The sequence below is a fragment of the Seriola dumerili genome, unplaced genomic scaffold (assembly GCF_002260705.1).
Source record: "Seriola dumerili isolate Sdu_G_001 unplaced genomic scaffold, Sdu_1.0 BDQW01000138.1, whole genome shotgun sequence".
Taxonomy (NCBI): Eukaryota; Metazoa; Chordata; class Actinopteri; order Carangiformes; family Carangidae; genus Seriola; species Seriola dumerili.
The window spans coordinates 4,433,877-4,455,859 of record NW_019174393.1 but is presented as its reverse complement, the minus strand read 5'-3'; the positions used below and the strand labels follow the sequence as shown (position 1 = coordinate 4,455,859).

The 21,983-nt window shown below is 42.0% G+C and overlaps 2 protein-coding genes across 3 annotated transcripts in view; one reads left to right on the top strand and one right to left on the bottom strand.

The window, feature by feature from the left end:
* chrm2 (cholinergic receptor muscarinic 2) overlaps nt 1-7,849 on the top strand; it is a 69,277-nt gene extending 61,428 nt beyond the window's left edge. Inside the window, exons 1-2 of one of the 2 annotated variants that reach the window (XM_022749258.1) lie at nt 6,470-7,230; nt 7,270-7,849. In XM_022749258.1, the coding sequence (XP_022604979.1) occupies nt 6,495-7,230; nt 7,270-7,844 (1,311 nt within the window). In that variant the 5' untranslated portion in view covers nt 6,470-6,494 and the 3' untranslated portion in view covers nt 7,845-7,849. Of the gene's footprint in view, nt 1-6,294 lie in introns of those variants that run through there. The other variant, XM_022749257.1, reaches the window with a different exon arrangement.
* Nucleotides 7,850-12,643: 4,794 nt separating this feature from the next.
* ptn (pleiotrophin) overlaps nt 12,644-21,983 on the bottom strand; it is a 54,197-nt gene continuing 44,857 nt past the window's right edge. The window contains exon 5 of the mRNA XM_022749259.1: nt 12,644-15,461. Within this exon, the coding sequence (XP_022604980.1) occupies nt 15,406-15,461 (56 nt within the window). The 3' untranslated portion in view covers nt 12,644-15,405. The remainder of the gene's footprint in view (nt 15,462-21,983) is intronic.

The window sequence follows — 21,983 nt, the reverse complement described above, 5'->3', positions numbered from 1 at the left end:
GAAGGAGTACACTGTGTCCAGAGGATGAGATTAACAGGCAATGCAAGCGTTATACTGGACTCTTAGTTTTAAGAGAAGGTTACGTGTTGATCTTCAGCCTCAAGGCGTTTTCTAATATATGAATATTTACTCCTTCTCTCGTTCACTTCTATTGACATCCGAACGATGTTAAGTTTGAGCGTAGGTTTCATGTTTTGCTGCAGTGACCAGCTGGCTTCGATAACTTAGCAAGCCAGAGTTAAGTTTATTTAACTGAGGATGGATATGCCTTGTTGGCCAATAGAAATCCAGCTGCACTGTATCTGGGACTGTATCGACTGTATCGCTCTCCTCAAGAGTTTGTTATTGGTCGGATCGGTATTTATTTTTTGCATCATAAACATTAAATCACATCTTTTTTTTTTCTTTGTGCAGAAATGTAATGTGAGCGTACCTTTACCCACAGCTGTGGTCCTGACATCTGGGTAGTGACTGAAAGTATGAAATTTTGAACAGAAGCAGCCAAAACCGACTTCCTTCAGAGGTCGCCCGGGCTCCTCAGTGGCCCGGGCCCCACAGGGACTAGGAGAAGCTCAGACATCCAGAAATTAACCTCAAGCACACCTACTGCTCTTTAAGTTGAAAGGAACCAGTTGTTCTGAACTGGATGCCTCCGAGGGGGGTATTCCCTTCGGCGGTATCCCCCTGGGTCCCCTCACAGGTTGAGATCCAGGAGGATACCTTAACAAGATTTGCTGGAGGGCTTGCCTATCATTTCTGGGCAGGGAACGGCTCATGATTACTCAGGTAGAACTGTAGGTCGTAACTTGGGGAGGAAGATGTTTGGCCTATTTCAGTTAACTCACTGCCATCATGATCCAGTATCCAAATAAGTGGCTGAAAATGGGTGGATAAATGGCTTTGATCCTTCTCTGTACAAATATTTCTGCCGAATCTCTACAGGCAGCTGTCAAGGATATCAGACTGTGAGGGATAGGTCTTGAGACAGTGGAAAGAGCTGGTGGACGTGAATGCAAATTTGTAATTATACTTCAGCTCCAGATTCGGTTATCGTTTTTTTTTTGGCGGCCATGTTTCATCAGCACACCGAGATGGTGTGTTTGTTTGATGGTTATCCGAACCTTTTTCATTTCCTGCCAAACATTTCTTCAAATATTTGTGTACATTTTTTTTGTGTGTGTGTGTCTGTGTGTATCTTAGTGCTTTGTCAGCCTGTCTGACTGATGGCCCTGCTGGAAAAGTAGTTTACACACACTTGGGATAAAATTAGCCAATATTTACCTAAGCAAGAAGTTCACCTCCACGGGAGTCCAAAAGATGTGGGAGATTGTCTCGGTCAGGAAAAAGGCATCCACTTTGTTTACCAGCCATAACTGATGTTGTCCCATTATCACATTACATTGGAAGTGTTGTATTTACACCAGCTCCTTTAACATTTGCCAGAAACTGACAAATGTGCTTTTTTTTTTTTTTTTCTGGACTAGAGAAGGCTTCAGCTTAGGATGAGCAAGTGATTTTTTTTTTTCTTTTCTATTTTCAAAACTTGCTCGTATCAATGAACTGTAACACCACTGAGAGGAGACTGGATGGACCTGCAGCCCCCTGTGGACCTGGTGTACCGCAGCAATGATTGCAGGTTTTGCATTCCAGTCATGCTTTCTATACAACCAGCAAGTAAACGCAGGCCTAACCCTGCACACTCCCATGGAGAGGGCCAGCAATAAAAGTGTATGTAATCATCAAAAGCAGGGGGCAAGTGCCCTGGGCTTTACCTTGGATCAGCGCTCAGAGATGGGGAGGGGGATGGGAATCTGGACACGAGGGAGGAAGCTGGTTCAAGTGCAACAACACAGCTGCCACTTTTGGTAAAAACGGGTCTTAGCTTTCTGTTGTTCAAACTATAAACATAACACCTGTTGGGCTGTCCATGACAAAACCGGTGACCCGTGTAAGTGGTTATTTAGCTTCAAACAAAAGCCAAAGCAGTTATTGTCATTTAAGCAAAAACACAATGATTGTTTCTTACTTTCTGTCCTGTTATTTGGTTTTGCCCGGTGGACATCTGACCAACCGAGAGTCTACAACAAAAAGACAAAGTATGGACAGAAGTTGTGGAGAAAGGGTGAGGGTTCGCCCTCAATGCTTCCCAGAGGGCATAAGCAATTTTCAGCTCTAGTGAGCCAGCTCCAGGAATTCCTAAGTCTGAACACAGAACAATACTCAAGCTCATTTATTCACATCCTCTCATGGCAGCAACTGACTTGTCACGTTTTTTTTTTCTCCAATACACCAAACAAAAAGGGATTCGGGATTTCAGAATCCAACGAGTTACACAGGAAAAGTTTGAAACCATGACACCAAGTCTGTCTTATCATTTAGTTCGAGTATAGTGAACATGTTAATCCGTTAGGAAATGTGATATGAAGAAAAATCTGAATATTCACCTCTCTTAGGATAATGATGGCGGCGCTCATGTTCTGACTTGGGGCTCTGTCAGATGCACTGGCACTGACTGCCGTCGCACTGAGACTCGCAGGTAAGCTCTGTGATTGATAGCTATGCTAAGGAGTGCCACTGCTGCTCTCCCCAGGCGACGGCAGCTGCACTCATGCTCAGCGGGCCGGAGTGCCAGGATTTCTACCAGCCAGAACTGAAGTTGTTGAATCTGTCTTTTCCCTGTTCAGTACAACGTCCTTACCATTGTTCGCTACATCTTAGGGAAATGAGATAAAGATATTTTAAGCAGGGATTCTGACAGCAAAACTATATAACTAAACTTGATTGAAATATCACCGGCTCTCCTTGAGAAGAGGAAGTCTTTTTCTGCAGCAGCTTCATACTAACACAATTCACAGTATGCGAATGGAAGCTTTTAAAACCAAGTCTGAGCTCCCCTCAGACCTGCTTTGAAAACCGCGCCTGTCCACATCGAGCTGAAGAGGATTTGCGCATCTTTAGTCGACTCTAGCCAGGGCGCGGCTTTTCGCCTTGTTATGGCAGAGATTGCAGGTGAGGGACGAGGCTTATGGCAGCTGGAGGTGGACAAAGAGCAGCGAGGGGAGTTAACGGGCCTCCGCTGTGCCATGACCATCTATACTGATCCACTTTACTTCTCTAATCCACTTGTCTCATGCGAGCCACAAGTGTGTCCCATTGGTATTGTTGGTGTTTTTGAATATAAAATGGTGGACTTAAACATTTTATGGGGATTAGGCCAGCTTAGCTCCATGCCTAATGCAATGATTAGGGATTTCTGGCACGGCAGATAAGTGAATGTTCACTAGTTACTCAGCAACTGTGCTCAACTGTTTAAGACCTTTTTTAAGCCGAAATGGCAAAGTCTTGGACAAGACGGCTCTCCAGCTGCAGTAGTGTGTGTGTGTGTGTGTGTGTGTGTGTGTGTGTGTGTGTGTGTGTGTGTGTGTGTGTGTGTGTGTGTCACCCATGACACTTCAGTGACTTTGGCTACATCATCGTACATCACTTTCTCATTGGTCATTGACCATCTGATGAAGTCAGACAATCTAATGTCACCATCAAGCTCAAATCATGTGAGTGACCCACAGAGATGATGATGATGATGATGACAAACTACCTTAAACAATCTTTAAGTTACGAGAGTTGAGAAAACTGAAGCAAAACAAAGGAAAAGTAGAATACTGTTGGTATATAACCTCACCATAAAGGAAAATATGTTCACAGATGTGTGTTTTCAGGCAAAAGACTGCAGATTGCAGCGTGTCCACACAGCACGCATGATTAACATCCAGATGTTGCCTGAACAATGATGAATGTGGTTTCCCCCAGTGGTTTTTAGTCAGATTCCCCTCGACATGAATGTGATCTTTCTTTTAAAGGTCCCATATTATTATCTGCTTTTCTGGTGTTTTATTTTAAGTTGTGATATCTATAACAAGATGTATTTAAGTACCAAAAACCATCTTAGTGTAGTTTTACATTTCCACTCTCAGGCTTCTCCCTGGAGCTCTAGTAACGGCAGCTCGGTGAACCAATCAGAAGGGAGGCTCTGAGCCAGAGGTTGCATGGTGGGTCCAGGTGGGCTTGGTTTGGGGCATGTCTGAGGGCGGTGAGTGCTTTGTTGTGACATCACAAAGTTAAGGAAGTCCTGATGGCTCAGTTTCTGTACATACAGGCTGTGTGCATTTGTCTGTGGACTGAGGCTTTGATACTTTCACAGTATTAATATAGAAGCTAGACCTGATCTATGATGAAAAAACACATGGAGGTCTCACTTTATACGATGTGGGACCTTTTAAGTAACAAGAGTCCTTTCAAAGAAAGCTTTTGATTTAGAGGTTGAATAAAGTTTGATTTGTTCTTGTACAAAAAGGGAGCTTGAGGGAAAAGCTGAAGCAGTGCTCCAGCTTGATGATATTTATGTCAAACTCGAGGAGTGATAAGCCCAACAAGTGAGCCATAAAACCTGAACTCCAGCATCCAAAAATGGCTGCAAGAGTTGTGGCTGGGGTGAAGACGCAGAGCAGACAAACCACATTACTCCCAATATCAAAGGCCTATGAAGCTGCAGAACTGAGCAGTGTATAAATCAAAGCAAGGTCTGCAACACAGGCGAGTGTTTAAGGTTAAAAGCGAGAACTAGTAGGTCACTTGGGGATCAAAAGAATTTTTATAGTGCCGTATGAGGAGAATTTTTAAGTGCAAGTTGGAAGTGGACCTTTGAAGAAGATGATGTCAGGTCCAATTTTGTCAATAATTCCTTTTTTTTTTTTTTTATTGAACTCATGTTAATATGGGCTGTGTGGTGGAAGGAAGACTGATTTTGAAATGCCCATCAACTGCAAATATGGGGGATGTTTGGCAAACACATGCAGACGATAGAAGAAATGAAAAGAAGGCAATTCAAGCCACAAGCTTAGTCTTAAGGCATTATGTGGTCGCAAATGTATCCGTCAGAAAGGATAGGCAGACAAAAGCCTCAGAAAATGCACAGCTTAGAGCGCTCTGTGTGGAAAAGTAAGCACCACGTTGATAACAGAGGAGATGCTCATGCTTTGAAATGACAGCAAAGGTTTTTTTTATTTTTTAATTTTCTCTTTTTTATACATCACATGGATTTGTACCTCTAGGAATTCACAGCCTGTGCCTGTTTTTATATATTATTTTATTATCTTTGTAGGTCTGCTGTTACAGGTTTAAATTGGTTCAAACTCAACATTTGGAAACACTTTTAGACGAAAATAATTATACAAAACCGCGTTATCCAGTCAGAGAAAAAAAATAAAAAATAAAAAAAAATTTCTTCCACTGATTACTTGAATGAATCACGCTTTGTTCAACCTTTTGCCGCCACGCTGAGGCTACTGTTGTGATATCCTCATTTTCATCAGCCATTTATGTGCACTTAGATGGTGCAGTTTTTTTTAATGAAGTTGGTGTCTCATGGGGAGATGTTATTTATGCACTGATTATGGAAAAAAATCTGATATCAAGTCAGATATTCGTCCTTTTAATTACCCGTCTAATTGGTGTATAGACAAAAGATCTTGCAGGGTGCACTATTTACAAGACTACGACTAGATTATTTTGAGATTATTTCCCATAATGCTCCTGGTTGACATTTACAGGAAGAAAAGCTCTTTGAAAATCTAAATAATAGTAATTATTATAATTGCATACACTGTAATTATCATGATTCGCCCCTAAAATGACCGTGTTCAGTTTCGTATATATGATTTCCTGTTTTATTTTATTATTTACCTTGCCTCCTTCGGGTATTTAATGCCGGCCTTACACCAAAACACTCACACTGTCACCCCTCCCTGGAGTCACCTCCACGCTCACTATCAACTCGGTTTGCTGCTTCGTGTTTGGTGCTGGTGAAAGTTGACAGTGTTCACGTCACTGAACGTCACTATTTGCATGAGCAAGGACTAAAAACTCACAATAATATTAAACATGTTTTAATTTTTATTGGAGCATCGAGACGAAGAAAAGACAGACTTAAAACAGCGCGGACGATCACCTTACATCGAACGATCGAGAGAACTGTAGCAAAACTCTGCTGATTTTATTCTGAAAGTGTTTTGGAAATGTTTCTGTGACAGTGAAATCACTTAAAAAGTCGTTTGGTATGAGGCAGACATTCTTTTTGAGTCGATAACAGAAGTGAAGTGGTCCAGAATGAGTTATACTTAATAGCATAATATAATTTTACCTGTCACTCTATGATAAAGTATATGCTGTTCAAAAGACTAAGAATCTGATGCTGATGCACCTCATTACAGATCTCTTCTCTTTTGTTCTCTTTTGCAGGTTCCATCTGAGTAGGAGGTGGCAACAAAAGACCAAATGCCATGGATGCATTCAATTTCACCTACTGGAATGCCTCTGAAGGCAATGACACAGAAGTCAAGGAACAGAGTGAGAGCCCCTACAAGACAGTGGAGGTGGTGTTCATCGTGTTGGTGGCCGGTTCCCTCAGTTTGGTTACAGTTATCGGAAACATCCTGGTCATGCTTTCCATCAAGGTTAATAGGAACTTACAGACTGTCAACAACTATTTTTTATTCAGCCTTGCATGTGCTGACCTGATTATCGGACTGTGCTCCATGAACTTGTACACAGTCTACATAGTAATAGGCTACTGGCCCCTGGGGCCGGTGGTGTGCGATCTGTGGTTAGCCTTGGACTATGTTGTCAGCAATGCATCTGTCATGAATCTACTCATCATAAGCTTTGACAGATATTTCTGTGTCACCAAGCCCCTCAGCTACCCTGTCAAAAGAACCACCAAGATGGCAGGGATGATGATCGCTGCAGCCTGGGTTCTGTCTTTCATCCTCTGGGCACCCGCCATTCTCTTCTGGCAGTTCATTGTTGGTGGGCGGACAGTGCCTGAGAAGGAGTGCTACATCCAGTTCTTCTCCAACGCTGCCGTCACTTTCGGCACCGCCATTGCCGCCTTTTACCTGCCCGTCATCATCATGATCCAGCTCTACTGGCAGATCTCCAGAGCAAGCAAGAGCCGTGTGAAGAAGGATAACCGTAAGCCATCAGCGGCCATCCCAGAGCCGCTGTCACCTGGCCAGAGGAGGAACAACACGCCAAAACCCAACAACAACAATGTCCCAGGTGAGGACGCAGGGGGCTCCCAGAACCAGAATGCTGACGACGGGGCCAACCAGCACGATGGGAAACTGCAAAACGGTAAAGGCCCCTCCTCAAACACCGCTGACGGAGAAACCGAAGGTGACGACGGGGCGAGGGAGAACTGCGCTCCCGGAGAAGAGAAGGAGAGCTCCAATGACTCGACATCCGGCAGCGTGGCCGCATCCAACCAGAAGGACGAGGAGGCGGTGCCGTCCACTGCCAACTCCAGCGTCGAGACCAGTCAGCCACCCACGCGTCAGCGAGCCAAGGCAGGGGGCTCCAAGCTGACCTGCATCAAGATCAAGACGAAATCACCCAAGGGTGACTGCTACACACCGTCCAACGCCACCGTTGAGATCGTCCCGGCCTCGGAGCGGCAGAATCACGTGGCGCGGAAGATCGTGAAGATGACCAAGCAACCTCCCAACAAGAAGAAGAAAGCGGCGCCGTCGCGGGAGAAGAAAGTGACCCGCACCATCATGGCCATCCTGGTGGCTTTTGTAGCCACCTGGACTCCTTATAATGTGATGGTGCTTATTAACACCTTCTGCTCCAGCTGCATCCCCAACACAGTGTGGACTATTGGTTACTGGCTGTGCTACATCAACAGCACCATCAACCCGGCCTGCTACGCTCTGTGCAATGTCACATTTAAAAAGACATTCAAACATCTTCTCCTCTGCCAATATAAAAATATTAGGTCGGCCAGATAAATAAGAGCCAGAGCTGAAGTATGAGCTGCCTGTGTGTGTGTGTGCGTGCTTGTGCACCATCCATATATATGTGTGTGTGTGTCTGAGAAAGAGGTTTGTGAGCATGATGAAGACCGCAAGAGTGTATATTACTGTCCATCATTTTATCATTACTTTTCCAATTTCTCTCTCAATAACCGGTTGTAGCACTCTACACAAATTCAACTGATGCCAGTTGCGTTGAGCTGTGTCGTGCAGAAGCAGCGTAGATGAGGAAGGTTGGGGAAATTCAGCTAAAAAGCTAAAAAAAATAAAAGGGAAAAAGTGTAAAGCAGACAGCACTTGGAGGTCGCACTGAGCTGATAAAAAAATAATAAAATAAAAAATGAAAACACGATAAAGAGTGGAGGAAGATCTACGCTGTTCAAGAAAACTTCAAAATGGGAAAATAGGGCTGACTGAATTTACAAACCTCACAAGTTTGAAGTTCAGTGAAGATACCTGTAGATAACTGTACATATCAGTGTATATCTGTGTGTGTGTGTGTGTGTGTGTGTGTGTGTGTGTGTGTGTTGTGCCCCTCTGCTGCCTTCTCTCTCTCTCTCTCTCTCTCTCTCTCTCTCTCTCTCTCTCTCTCTCTGTCTGTCTGTGATCATCATCATGACACTTCCAACCAGCAACATGTAGAATAAAGTGGGGCAGCTTGCAGATTGCCTCTGACATGGTCACATCAGGGCTGGAAGCCGTCCCATCCGCCAACGCGCCCCTGTGGGAATGAGCTGCCATCAATACGTAATGGATATATAAATATATTAAAGCAGCACTTGTCAACTTTGCCCACTGCTGGGACCAAGTGGAAGAAATAATTTCAAACTTTAAAAAAAAAAAAAAGCATTTTCTCACTTAGTATTTCTGCTGGTGGTGTTCAGCCATGCACATGGTTAGGTTGCCAGGTTTTGAAATATGTCTCCAAATTTCTGCCTCCAGCTCAAAACAATTAAGGTGAATGCATTTTTGTTTTTGCTCACAGCATTGAAAAATGACTTAAAAAATTCACCAGCAGCTTGAAAATGAAGAAAAAGTATTTTTGTACAGCCGACAGTGAGAAAATGTTTTTTTTTTTGTTTTTTTTTTTTTGTCTCATAAATTTGAATTTAATACAGGATGTTGATCCATATTGTGCCATGATATAGAAAAGTATTTATCCATAAGATGGCGACACACTGCAAATACCATGAGATCACCTTTGATTTTAAAGGAGCAGTTAAGGGAAATAATGATTTACTTTCTTGCTGAGAGTTAGATGACAAGATTGATTCCATGTCTATAAATATGAAGGTGGGGCAAGGAGATGTTTATCTTAGCGTAGCATAGCATAAAGACTGGAAACAGAGGGAAACAGCTAGCCTGGCTCTAAATCTCATTTAATCTGTACAATAACTGCAGTGTGAAAGCAACTATTTGCTTTTTTTTTTTTATCACCATGAGAAATCACTGCACCCAGCCAAGAAATAGTCCCTCACATAACCCCAATAAAACCCAAAACTTGTTGTTCACATTTTTGGGTTTTGTACAGATTAAACTTTTATAAAAGAAACCTCACTGAGTACGACCTGTCATGCAGAATAACCAAAAAGTTGTAGAGAACAAGAGAAACCAAACAAACAACAACAGTTACGACTTAATAAATTTTTTTTTTTTTTTTTTTTTTTTTTTTTAAATGTGGCATGAGATTGTTCAGTAGCGCTCTTTGATTCGCCCACAGTTGTACCACATCACCTCAGCTTCTCCGACTGCTGACAGTGTGTCTGATGTTTATTTCATGGTGGCTATTAAGATATTTATGTTTGCTGTTGTGTTGTTCACCACTGCGAGGATCCCTCCTACTCAGTGAGTGAAACAGGTGGTCGGAGCTCAGAGCTGCGGCTTGACACGGTCTGTGGGAAGGCGGTTTTTTTTTTTTTTTTCCCTATGTGTGGATGAGTGGGAGACGTCATTTGATCCGGCTGATTAGTGGATTTAATGTCACAGGGTGCACTGTACTGATGATGACTGAAGACCTGAGTGAGTGAGTGTGTGTGCGTGTGTGTGTGTTCGCTCCAAGAGTGGAGTTTTCTTCTGATCACAGGTTACTACCTCGTGATTTATATAAGGGCTACTTCTGTGTCTTTACATGTTAAGTAAACCATTGTTTTTATTAATTTTCAATTAATCTCAATTAATAATCCTATGAAAATCATCTTTTTAGATTAAATTAATAGTATTGTAATAGAAAAAAAGAAATGAGAAACTATCAATTTACTGTAGGATCTGTTCCGTGTATCCATGCGTGTCATCCATCATTACACACTCTTAGAGTCCTCGGTTACATTAATGTGCTCTCACCAGTCGGAGCGATGAATGCCATCAGGAGGTTGCCGCAGTGGCTGGTAGGGGGGCTTTGCGGAGAGTTACTCCTTCACTGAGCAGCTCCTCAGGGCTGTCTCCTTAAAGAGAGATCTGGGACAGATCCTATAATGAAAACTCACCATGAGGCCGATCAGATTACGGGACGATGTGGAACACCTACATTTGAGATTAAAGATTGCCCATTACACGCTCAGCTTGTGCTTGCATGCTACGCACCCATGCCCCACTTAGTGCTCCACTCAGCCTCTCCCTCATTCATATATATATATATGAGATCATGAAATGTAAATATCACATGTACATTCATTAACTTGTTCTATAATTAAATCTTTGGCTCTCCCTTCCTGCTACATTATACACTGTGCAGCTTCTGTATGTGCAGAGTAGAACAGGAGAAACATGCTTGCATGCTGACATTTACATTTCTCTGCTGTAACCTGCAGCGAAATGTTAAAGTGTTGTGTTAAAATACCAGACATCCCAAAGCTGTGGATGTATCTCTATTAGCTCTTTTCCACTGCAGGGTTCAACTCAACTTGTTTTCCACTGGACAAAAATTGTGGATAGCATCTGATACCTGGAACATTGTTTGTATGTATCTAATTGAAGATGAAGTCACGATAGCTTCATATAGCGTCACTATAGTAATGAAGCCACATTGAGGAGTCGTGGAAAAAGACGTACCTGGTAACGAGTCAATGCAGATGATGCAGTTAATGGATTCATAGAAAAAACTTGTGACAAATTAGTCGGTAATGAAAGTAATAGTTAGTTGCAACCCTATGCAAGTGCAGTATTGACTGTCAAGCTCAGTAGACTAGAATCATAAAGTAGTGTAAAGCTGAAATGTCTATGGTAGAAGTGTCGCAGAAGTACAGTTCATTTCTTTCCACCACTGGTGAGCATACATAGATGGTCCGTGTTTAGCTGTTCCAGCAGGAACTCAGGCATCCATCCAAGTTCAGCATCCAACCATCCGTCACGGCGATAAGTGGAGCCATGTCTGTCTGACATCTGTCACACATCTCAGTAGTGGGTAAAGAGCCTTCCAGAAGATCTGATTAATCTTTTGCTAAGCTGTCGTTTGAGTGATACCAGCAGGGAGAGTAAGTGGCTCGCAGCTCTAGCGGTGGTCCAGGAGGTCCCAGTTGGAGCAGCTGCGTGGGTGTTTGATGGAAAGTGATGGCAGTTTATCACCTCCTGGGACGGGGGGGGGGGGGGTTTGCATTTAAAAAAAAAAAAAAAAAAAAAAGTGTGCTTACAGCAGTTATCTCCACGCCACGCACTTTCAAGCATCAGGAGTTGAGAAGTTTCCGTAAAGTGTTTCCTCTCCCGCTGCTCTTGTTGCCAAGTTGTTGAGCAGATGAGAACAAAAGGGCGTTGGCGTATCAGGTGTTTTCCCTCTGTGTTGGAAACAGGGGAAGAGGGCTGATACGAAGGAACGAGGGCGGTGTCGTTCGGTGACGGTGAAAGAGAGTGATTGTCATGCATTGCAAGGGAGAGGGCTGCCTGATAGACCCCCAAGGTGTACACTTATGTACATATGAAACAAGATAAGCTTGCCTTTTGTAGTCATGGTTACTGCAGGGCTTGAGAGGAGGAGGAGGAGGAGGGAGGGAGGGGGTGAGGGGGTTGTCTGTCAGTGACAAAATCCAAAGCTCAGAGGATCATGCTGCATGTGGACCATGTTTGGAGAAATCACAGCTGTTCTGTGCAGGTCAGCCAAGGGTTCTGCTGCAGGAATTTGAGCGTCCCAGACAAAACCCGCCGCCTGGTGTAAACACAGCGTGATACGGCGCTGTTTACCAGCCCTCCTTCACTTTTACTGCATCTCATTCTCGTATTGTGTGGACCGTTTCACTCTTTGTTTTTATGTCATCATCCACAAGTCAATTCACATGCGTATATGCTCATGTGTGGGACATACATTCATCTGTCTCATCTGTCAACAATAAGCGTTGTAATCAACGGATCATAATGTGCCGTCAGAGCTAGCTGGGCTCCTCTTCATACGGCTTATGTCAAAGGGCTACGCTCCTTTTACGGAGTACATCTGACATGTAAGGTTTTTATCAGAGATGGCTTCAGACTTAAGGTTTCTGTCTGGCTTCACTCTCGGGAGGGGGGTGGGGGTGGGGGGGGGGCTTGCTGAGAAAAATCTGCAGGAGTGAAAACTCAGCAGCTTGTACGTGCTGTGAGAATTTCTATTGGAGACAGACAGTAAATATATAGAAATGTATATCGCCAGATTGTACAGAGCAATTTGCAGTGCCTTACCCAGAGTGACAAAAACAAATTGCTCTTCTACCCTGAAAAAAAATCCCCTGTTGTATCTTTAGTGTGTCTGTGCTGGAGGTTGTAGATGGTGTAGACGTTATTCAGCCTTCCTGAATTATCTTCTTTTTTTTTTCTTTCGTTAAAGATATAGTGCGTCTCAGCTCTGAGCTCCCATTACTGCAATTTCCATCTTAACAGCGACGGCCTGATCGGAGAGGCAAGCAAAGTTCGGACTGAACAATCTGAAATCATCTCGATGCCTTTTTTGAAATAATTTATCAAAAACCGAACAGTGTACAGTCACAGCGGTGACATCTTTCAATTCAAAACTCTTCTGCAGGCACACACGGCTGTTTTGGGTGATTTTTCCATCAAGTGTGTGTGTGTGAGTGAGTGTAACGTGTGTGTGTGTGTGTGTGTTCACATTTATCATAGGGGAAAATTCTTCCTTGTGCAAACTCTGTGTCATTATGTAGAGATCAGTGCTGTCATTTGTATGGGTGTGTGTGTGTGTGTGTGTGTGTGTGTGTGTGCAGCTCACTGTGTGGTGTTATATTTTTTCCAATTGGCATCCTCAGCGTGAAGACATCAGATTGGACAAAATATCATGGCACACATCAGGGAAGATGTGCACAGTGTGATCGTCTGTCTCTGCCATCACTCCTTCCTCTTTCAAACAGTCTTTCAATAGCAACAGGCTTCCAAAGACTCACTATAGGACACAGCTTTGCGTGGTACTGGAATAACATATGAAATACATTATATTGTACATTTTCTATCACATTTTATAAATCTGTTTATCATTGTACAAAGTACAAATGTAGTATTACAAATTAGACTATGATCAGTGTACAGCCAGTGTTTTTTTGTTTTTTTTTTTCAAATTAAAAATGTTCTTAAAATCTATAAAGAATGAATATTATGGGATATGAAAGAGAATCTAATTATAAAAGCAGAAACTATAAATATATGTGCATTTCTGCAGTCATGATTTGCTAAGAAATGGATTGTTGCCCTGCAAAAATGAGCGACTGGATCCAAACTTTTCAACTTCGGAGAAGTGATTTCAAGAGTGACTTTTGCAGCCAGAAAGGGGGGAAAAAAATAAATAAAACCCAGGAGGAGGAGGAGGAGGACAAAAGCTAGAAACTAGTTTCAGTGTGAGCCAGAGGCCCAGAAGGCAAGGGCTTCATTTTGATTCCACCTGTAAATTTCTAAGGCTTCACACTCACCTTGGGAAGAAGCTGGTCGTCGGCTCCTATCTCACTGGACACACTTTATAACTTTTGCAATTTTAACAACCTGGGAAAAAGATTTTTTTTTTTTTTTTTCTCTTGTGGGGCAACCAGCGTGTTGAGGGTTGAATTCTTTTGACCCAATCTGAACTTTAAAGGGTCACGATGAACAAAATCAGCAAACAAAAAAAATAAAAAATAAAAAATTAAGTAGCCTGCTGCAAGTGTTAAATGTACATACAAGTGTTCATTTTTCATTTGCTTCTGTATGTAGATGTTCATTGTGTATTCACTCACTGTGGCTTGTGGCTTCTCTTGCAATAGGAAAAAAAAAAGTCTATTGTTTGAATTGTATATATCTAATATGATAATACATTATATGTAATTAGGATGCAGTACATTTGAAATGTACATACATGTGTTCAATAGCTACTATCTGAATGTTTCCCCCCTCCCCTCCCTTCCCCACCAAGAATCCCTCATTTATTCTCCTCCCCTTCCCTCTCCCTCTCTCTCCCCACTATGATACTTCCTGTACAGTAAAACAATGGTATGGATTTTTTTTTTTTCCTTTTTAATGCATTCTTGATTGATTATTTGTTTCTGGACAATGAGTGTTACCATCACCGGGCACTTATGAAGCTGTAAAATGAAACTGCATTATGTGGTTACATTGTGCCATATTCTCTCAGAATGAAATTCAAAATAAAAAATATATGAAATGTGTAATAGTGTTTTTTTTTGACAGTGAGGAAGCACTTTGTGAAGATCTCTTCTACTTTTTTTTTTTATTTCATTTTATTTTATTTTATTTTTTTACATTTTTATTCATTTTATTTTTGGAAATGTAACAGGAAATGTTAAGTCCAAGCTGAGGACTACAGTAGTGTGGACTTTAATTTTTACAGCCAGGAGGTGGAGGGTAAAAATCAGTGGGTATATAAACTGAGGTACAACAGAGCAGCAGGAGGAAAAACAAACTAAGAACAGTAACAGTTTGCACACATGTAGAGCTTCTACTCCAGACACAACTAGCTCATGCTTTGTTTGCTCTTAGTGGAAATAAAAGAAAAAAAGAGAAATATTATACCACAGTTTTAGGAGGGAAAGGGTTACAATTAACTTGAGCCACTTGAAAAATTTCTTTTTTTTTCTTTCTTTTTCTTTTTTTCTTTTTCTTTTTTTTTTTTGCTCAAATTAATGAAGTGAAGATGTTCAGAGCTCCACTTTGAGCAAACTGCTTCATTAAGTCCAAAGGCTTTTCCAAATTAGAGTTAGGCTATGCAACTGTAAAACAAATCCTACCCAATTTGTACTTCCGAAAATGATCCTAGAAACAACATCATTAGGTGAGAACACTAGTAAACAAGTCTCCATATTCATTATTTTGTCCCTACCACTGAGTATTACATCTCCTATATCGCAACATACAAGTTCGTATCAGGTGCTAGAAAGAAGAAAAAGTAAAACATGTCGTTACTAATAGTCGTGTTTCCACTGTTTTTTTTTTTTTTGTTGTTTTTTGTTTTTTTTGTCAAAGCTCTATTGGCTCCTACTGTCAATCTACAGGACATATAAAGAGGAACCGTGTTGAAATAGGGCAGTGGACGTTTTTTTTTTCCACCCTCTTCTTCCTTCCTCCCCCGTGACAAACAACCTCATCAGTCCATTTGGGCGCGCTCTCGCTTCTTGCCTTCCTTCTTTTGCTTCTTTGCATCTGCAAGGAACAGAGAAGGAACAAGGAGTTACAACCCGCAGTGTCGACTTTCTTTACAATTTCTCTGCTAGAGGTGGTGTCTTTGACAATAAACAAATCCCATTGTCTCCATGAAGAGCCCCCGTGCTCCGCTTCAGATTCTAATAATCAACTTAATTGGTTTGGCTTCTTTTTTTGTGCAGGTTTTTAATGCCATGATATTGAAAACAGCCAGTCGTCACGCTCTCTCCTGGGGATTGATAGGGTGGCTTGGTGTGTGTGTGTGTGTGTGTGTGTGTGTGTGTGTGTGCGTGCGCGTGTGTGTGTGTGTGTGTGTGTGTGTGGATGTGTGCCCCATGAAGAAAAAAACGCTTTATCAACTTCCCGCAACAGTGCATTGGTACCTGGCAGCCATGACAAGAAGCCACAGTCCACTGCCCCCCCCCCCCCCCCCCCCCCCCCCCCCACACACAACACACACACACACACACACACACACACTTTCTGGTGTATGGCCTCTCCGCTCTGGTGAACAGGAAAGGAGCATGACCTGTAGCGGTTTGGCTAGCTAGCCTCTAGCTAGCTGTTTGCCAGACTGTCAATCTGCAGGGATGTTTGTGTGTATCTGCTCGTCTGCACATGTGTGTGTGTGTGTGTGTCTCAGTCCTTTTGCATTCTCTGAACACACACCTACAAATAAAAGGAAAAGCCAGAATAAAAGAGTGCAGTCCGACCTAGCAAATGCAAGCTAACTGAAGTATGAAAATTAGCGATATGTAGCTTTGTGTTGAGATGTCTCCATTGTCTCTTCTTGTCTCCATTTTGGATTTGAAATGGTCACGGCTAAGTTAAAGAGCTTGCGGAGACAACGTGTAGCCTAAAGTGCTATTTTCATGTTACCCAAGTGAACACTTTGAGCAAAGTTGACTTGAAAGCCTAAGTGCTTCAACAAGGCTCCATCAGCCCATCGATAATGGCCTTCAGCCAATTCAACACCTATGGGAGATTTAGGACCAAGGTGTTAGACAGCGTTCTCCACCACCACCATCATCAAAACACCACATTGGATTATCTTGTAGAATCTATGACAAGGAAGTAATGAAGCTGTTTTGGAGGCTGAAGGTGGAGCAACTAAGACACTTTATTTTGAAAATCTCTTTTTATTGGTGTTTTTCAGATTGAAATAAAGAGAGGGGGGAAAAAAAGGAACAAGTGGATTTGCCTTCAGCCACTTCCCTGTGATGGCTCTCTTGCTTGCGACCAACAGTACTGTGTAGAGCTATTCATCCAGAGCCTTGAGTTTGCCTGGAAGTATAATGTGAGAAAAGAGCAAGCTACTTCTGTTTCTTCCTTATATCCTTATTTCTTTGGCAAGCTCGTGCCAATATAAATGGATTTAGAAGTCTGCCATTGGTTTAACCACACTGCCTCCAACATTCATCGTCTCCCTGAAAACCTCAGTGTTTTTTTAATTTCAAATTTGGAGTAAAAATATATTGTATTTATATTTTTGTTGGTGTTTCCAGTTATTTGTAATATTATGTTGACATCTGCTGTTTGTGATCACCTCTTTTAAAGTCTGGTACAGTTAGTCATTAGCAGCCAATGTCTTTGAGACCAAGTGCCACTAGTTTTTGTTTTTGTAGTGTGTGTGTGTGTGTGTGTGTACACCGCACAAAAATATAAATGCAACACTTTTTCTCTTGCTTCCATTTTTCATGAGTTGAAATTAAAATTCGAAGATTTTTTTCTAAACACACAAAATGCTTCTTTCCCCCAAATATTCTTCATAAACGTGTTTAAATCTGTGTTGGTGAGCACCTGACAGGTGTGGCATATCAAGATGCTGATTACACAGCATGATTACTGCACAGGTGTGCCTCGGGCTGGTCACAATAAAAGCCCACTTTGAAATGTGCAGTTTTATTTTGAAAAAAGGAACATTTCTCAGGTACTGAAGCACAGATTTCAGATGTGCATTTTTTGGTGGGTAGCTGTGGATCAGAAAACAAGTCAGTATCTGGTGTGACCACCATTTGCCTCATTCAGTGCGACACATCTCCTTTGTACAGAGTTGATCAGGACGTTGACTGTGACCCGTGGAGTTGTGCACCACTCCTCTTCAATTGGCTGTGTGACGTTGCTGGATATCGGCAGGATGCGGAACATGTTGTCGAACACGCAGATCCAGGGCACCCCCAAACATGCTCAGTGGCTGACGTGTATGATGACTACACAGGCAAATGTGTACATCATGCGGCCAGATGCACGGCATGACAACAGGCCTCAGGATTGCATCACGCTGTATCTGTGTGCATGTGTCTGTTTTGTGCTTATTGTAGGGAACCCTCATCTCACATGGCCACATGAGTTTCAGATATAAAGGGTCAGGTTTTCCATGACACACCATGGGCTTATTATTGATTATTCAATAATATATTATCAATGAAATATTACATAATTGGGTGAACAGTTGTATTCCAAATAATAAATCCGTTCAGTGTGAGTGAGTAGAAGGAAGCTCATATTTTCTGCACTTCTTAGTGTGTTTCACAAAATATATGTGTTTATTTGTGTTTCTTAGATGCTACTAATCCCTGACTGTAAGTGCTGTTCTCTCGCAAGCTTTTCAGCTTATGCCATGTTGAACAGAGATGTCAGCCCGGCTAATCCACACCCTCTTTTTTTATTTAGACCATGTACATGATCCAAAGCAAGTTCCTTCTGCACTTAATACTAAATTTAGATCCTCTCACATCACTGTTGTTTAGCTTCACAGCTAAACCCCATATACTTTCACAGTGGTGATGTTGCGGAGGTCAGACTTGTAGTGGTAGTCAAATAAAATGAGCAGATTTGATTTAACATAATGAAGATCAAATGAAAGGACAGTAATATATGGAGAACAAGATCTCAGTGTATTTTTTTAAAGAGATATAGTTTGATAATACAAGAGTGTCAATGCTTAAACCTTGAATAAATTCTCATATGAATGGATTATCTTGAAAGGACACCTCCACAACTCGCAAATCCTCTAATGACATGCCGGCAAGCAGTTCAGAGGCGCGACAAGGTATGCTTAGTCAATGAGTTTTCAATTGAGTTTCAGCCTTTTAACATTCTGACTGTGCGCTATGAGGAAATCTTAGAAATCTGTTCTTGTCACCTCGCTCGCAAACTTTCCGCGGGCATTAAGATTTTGACATGCAAAGCGCTCTCACCCATGCAAATACAGAAATTGCTCTTCCATCCCATTTGTTTGCTTGTTTTCATTTGTTTTACTGTTTTTCTCTCGCTTTTTTTTTTTCTTTCTCCCAGTCTCATATATATATATATATATTTTTTTTTTTGTCAGCATTTTTCCTTCTCCCTGGGGAGGGAAGACGGAGGAAAAAAGGATCCGCTCTCATTCTCTGTTCTATCTGCTTCACGTATGAGATGGGGACTCTCAAACCAGCCTGGAGTGCTTTCTGCTGCATTTGCACTTTACATGACACTGCTCACTCCCCCTCTCTGCGTCTGACACACACTCAAAATTAGACTGTTCCAATCTGCGCTGAGCCGAATTATGAATTTGCTCAAAATGGGAGTTAAGAGCCGAATGTGACATTTCATAAAGTGCTACAATGTAACCCAGTTAATTTACCCAAGTATGTGTGTATATAAGTATAATATTAATTTAATGTTACTTTTATATTTCTACTTTATAACATTTCTTTTGCGTACTACTTTATGTGTATCTTAATCTGCAAAGTAACGTCATAAATTCAGTTTAAAGTATAGATTTACATATAAAACATTAAATCGCATAATAAAAATGGTGCAGTACTATTGATTAAAATCAGCATAATGAGCACTTTTACCTTGGATACTTGAAGTTTTTTACCCATAAGACTTACATACTTTTAAATAAGTAAAAAGCAATGCATTTATTTTACCATATACAAAAATATGCCATAGAAATGTGTGCAGGTGTGTGTGCGTGTGTTTTCCAGGCGACCTTTTTAAGACACTGACCACAAACTATAACATCCTGCTTTTGCTGCACATCGTTCCTCATCTCTTCCTCGGCTCATTTCCTGTTGTTTCTCGACCGCCATCACTAATGAAGACATTTATGCCCCACACATATCGTATTTGAAAATGTGTAAACTAAAGCCAAGTCGCAGCTGGCACTGGGTGAGGGTGGGGTATACCCTGGACACAGGTTGCTAATCATCAATTAACCTAAACCTGCATGTCTGTGGACTGTGGGAGGAAGCCGGAGCACCCGGAGGAAACCCACACAAGCATGTGGAGAACTTGCAAAGTCCACACAGAAAGTCTCTGTCCCAGAACCCAGAACCCTCCTGCTGTAAGGTGACAGTATTAACCACTGCACCACTGTGCCACCATGTTAATTTTATTTATATGTCCTAAAATTACACATTTGTATCAACAGGCTTTACAATCCCACACACAGACAGTCACTTAGACCGCTAAAGCAAGAGAGATGTGTTCATTTGAATTCTAGATTAATTCATTAAACAAATTCATCAGTTCAAATTGACAAAGTTTTGTATTCTCCCTGCACCTTGCCTTAAGATCCAAAGACAATCTCAAGGAGGTCATCATCACATAGTGACTGATGATCTGTCAGTTCTATTTTAATGTAGAAAATCTGCCTAAAAACTTCTTTTCTTAACTTTATATTCTCTGCAGTCGTGGTTCTCTGCCTATGTAGGGCACAAATACTCAGTGTAACAAGGGTAATGTGATGGCATGCGTTTGATTTAAAAATCAGAAGACCACCTGTCTGTCCAGGAAGAATGACAAATACAAATTCGCTCCAAAACAAATTCAAAGACGCCAAATTTATCCGGACAAAGCTTTTTGTTTCACCTGAAGTCAACTCTGGCGTCCAAACAAACCCGTGTTCCGCTCGCCCCTGTTCTCCTGAAAGGGAAGGCGGGGGACCTTGAGGTTTCTACAGGCATTCATAATGTTTCATTTCTGTCACTCTTTGTTCTCTCTCCCGCTCCGCAGGGTCTGTGTTTCACCTGTTCTAGACAGGCGAAGACACGCAACTCTGCATCTCACATCGCTCCCCAGGTGCCTCTTAGCATTGTCTCCTCCAGAATCTGCAAATGACAGATGCTACCTCCATCACAGGAACCTGCTGCAGTCAGGGGAAACCTATCTCCCAAACCCAAGGTGGCTGCTCAGAATTGCAGATTTGGCCGGGCAGATCTCTGCTCCCAGCCTGGGGTTAGATCGCCTCTTCTCTCTCCATCTCAGTCACTCTGAAGCCAAACATTTCTGTTTTCTTTTCTTAAGCCCTCTGATCCCGCTGCTGCGGACTGTATCTCTGCCATCCCCTGAAACACACAGAAAAGCATACACAACCCCCCCCCCTCACCACCACCACCACCACCACCCCAACCCCCCATAACGCCTCATTGTGCGCAGCACCCTGTCTTTCTTTACCAGTAACCCCCTCTGCTTCCCACGGCTTATCTTCCGACCAGCAGACATGGGAAATCACACCTCGCTCAGATAGCGGGTCTCTCTTCCCAACTGCCTCCCTTCATCTCCGCCACTGTCATCCTCGCTCTGCTTCTCTCTCGCCCTCAGCTCTAACACCTCTTAGCCTGTCACTCGGCATCCTTGCATCGGGCCTTCATTAGGATTGATGCGCACAGGTACGCAGCACTGCACACACGCCTGTGAACCGCACACGTTTTCACTTGCACGCTTTACTTGAATTTCTATTTACATTTTCTAACATGAAATCTTCACGATCCACATCGATACTGTGCACATGTAGCTGCATGATGAAAGATAAATTAGCAAAGCAGAGTAATCATGCGTTACATGTATCTCTCCTTTTTAGGATATCCCTCAATTTCTATGTCGTAACTGAAAGAGTCTGATGCTTTAATTGATCAGTTTAAAATACTTTATACATCATAACAATAAAACAATGTTGAGTACATTTGCTGTAGGTGTGAATGTGAGTGTGATTATATTGGAAACCTGTCTACAGTTCTCACCCACTGCATTATGGGATAGGTGACACCCTCCACAAGCTCTGAACAGTGTAAATCAATGAGTGATGTTGCCATAGAGCTCACCTATAAGGGGATGTATTATTATCAAATATATACACCCTCAGGATATATGAAAATATAACTTTATAGCATATATAAAATGCCCATAGTTTTTATATGTACATACCTTAAAAAAATGTTGTATGATGAATGTATATATGATGAATGTTTATATGATATAAGACGTTGCAATCATATATGCCAACAATATATATTTGATTCAAGTTTATTAACATAACATACACATAAATATTCTACAGTATATGCTTATATACTCAAACCTGTCAGAGTGCATTAAAGACGTGTGAAAACTTTACAAGCTCCTCCTTTTGGAAAGTAAAATCTTGAGACGAACAGCAGAGCAGACAGACATGTCACAGCTGGCAGCGCTGCAGCTGCAGACGCCCTGTCTCAGAGGTGTTTACACCACCTTATCTGTATAATTTGGAGCCTT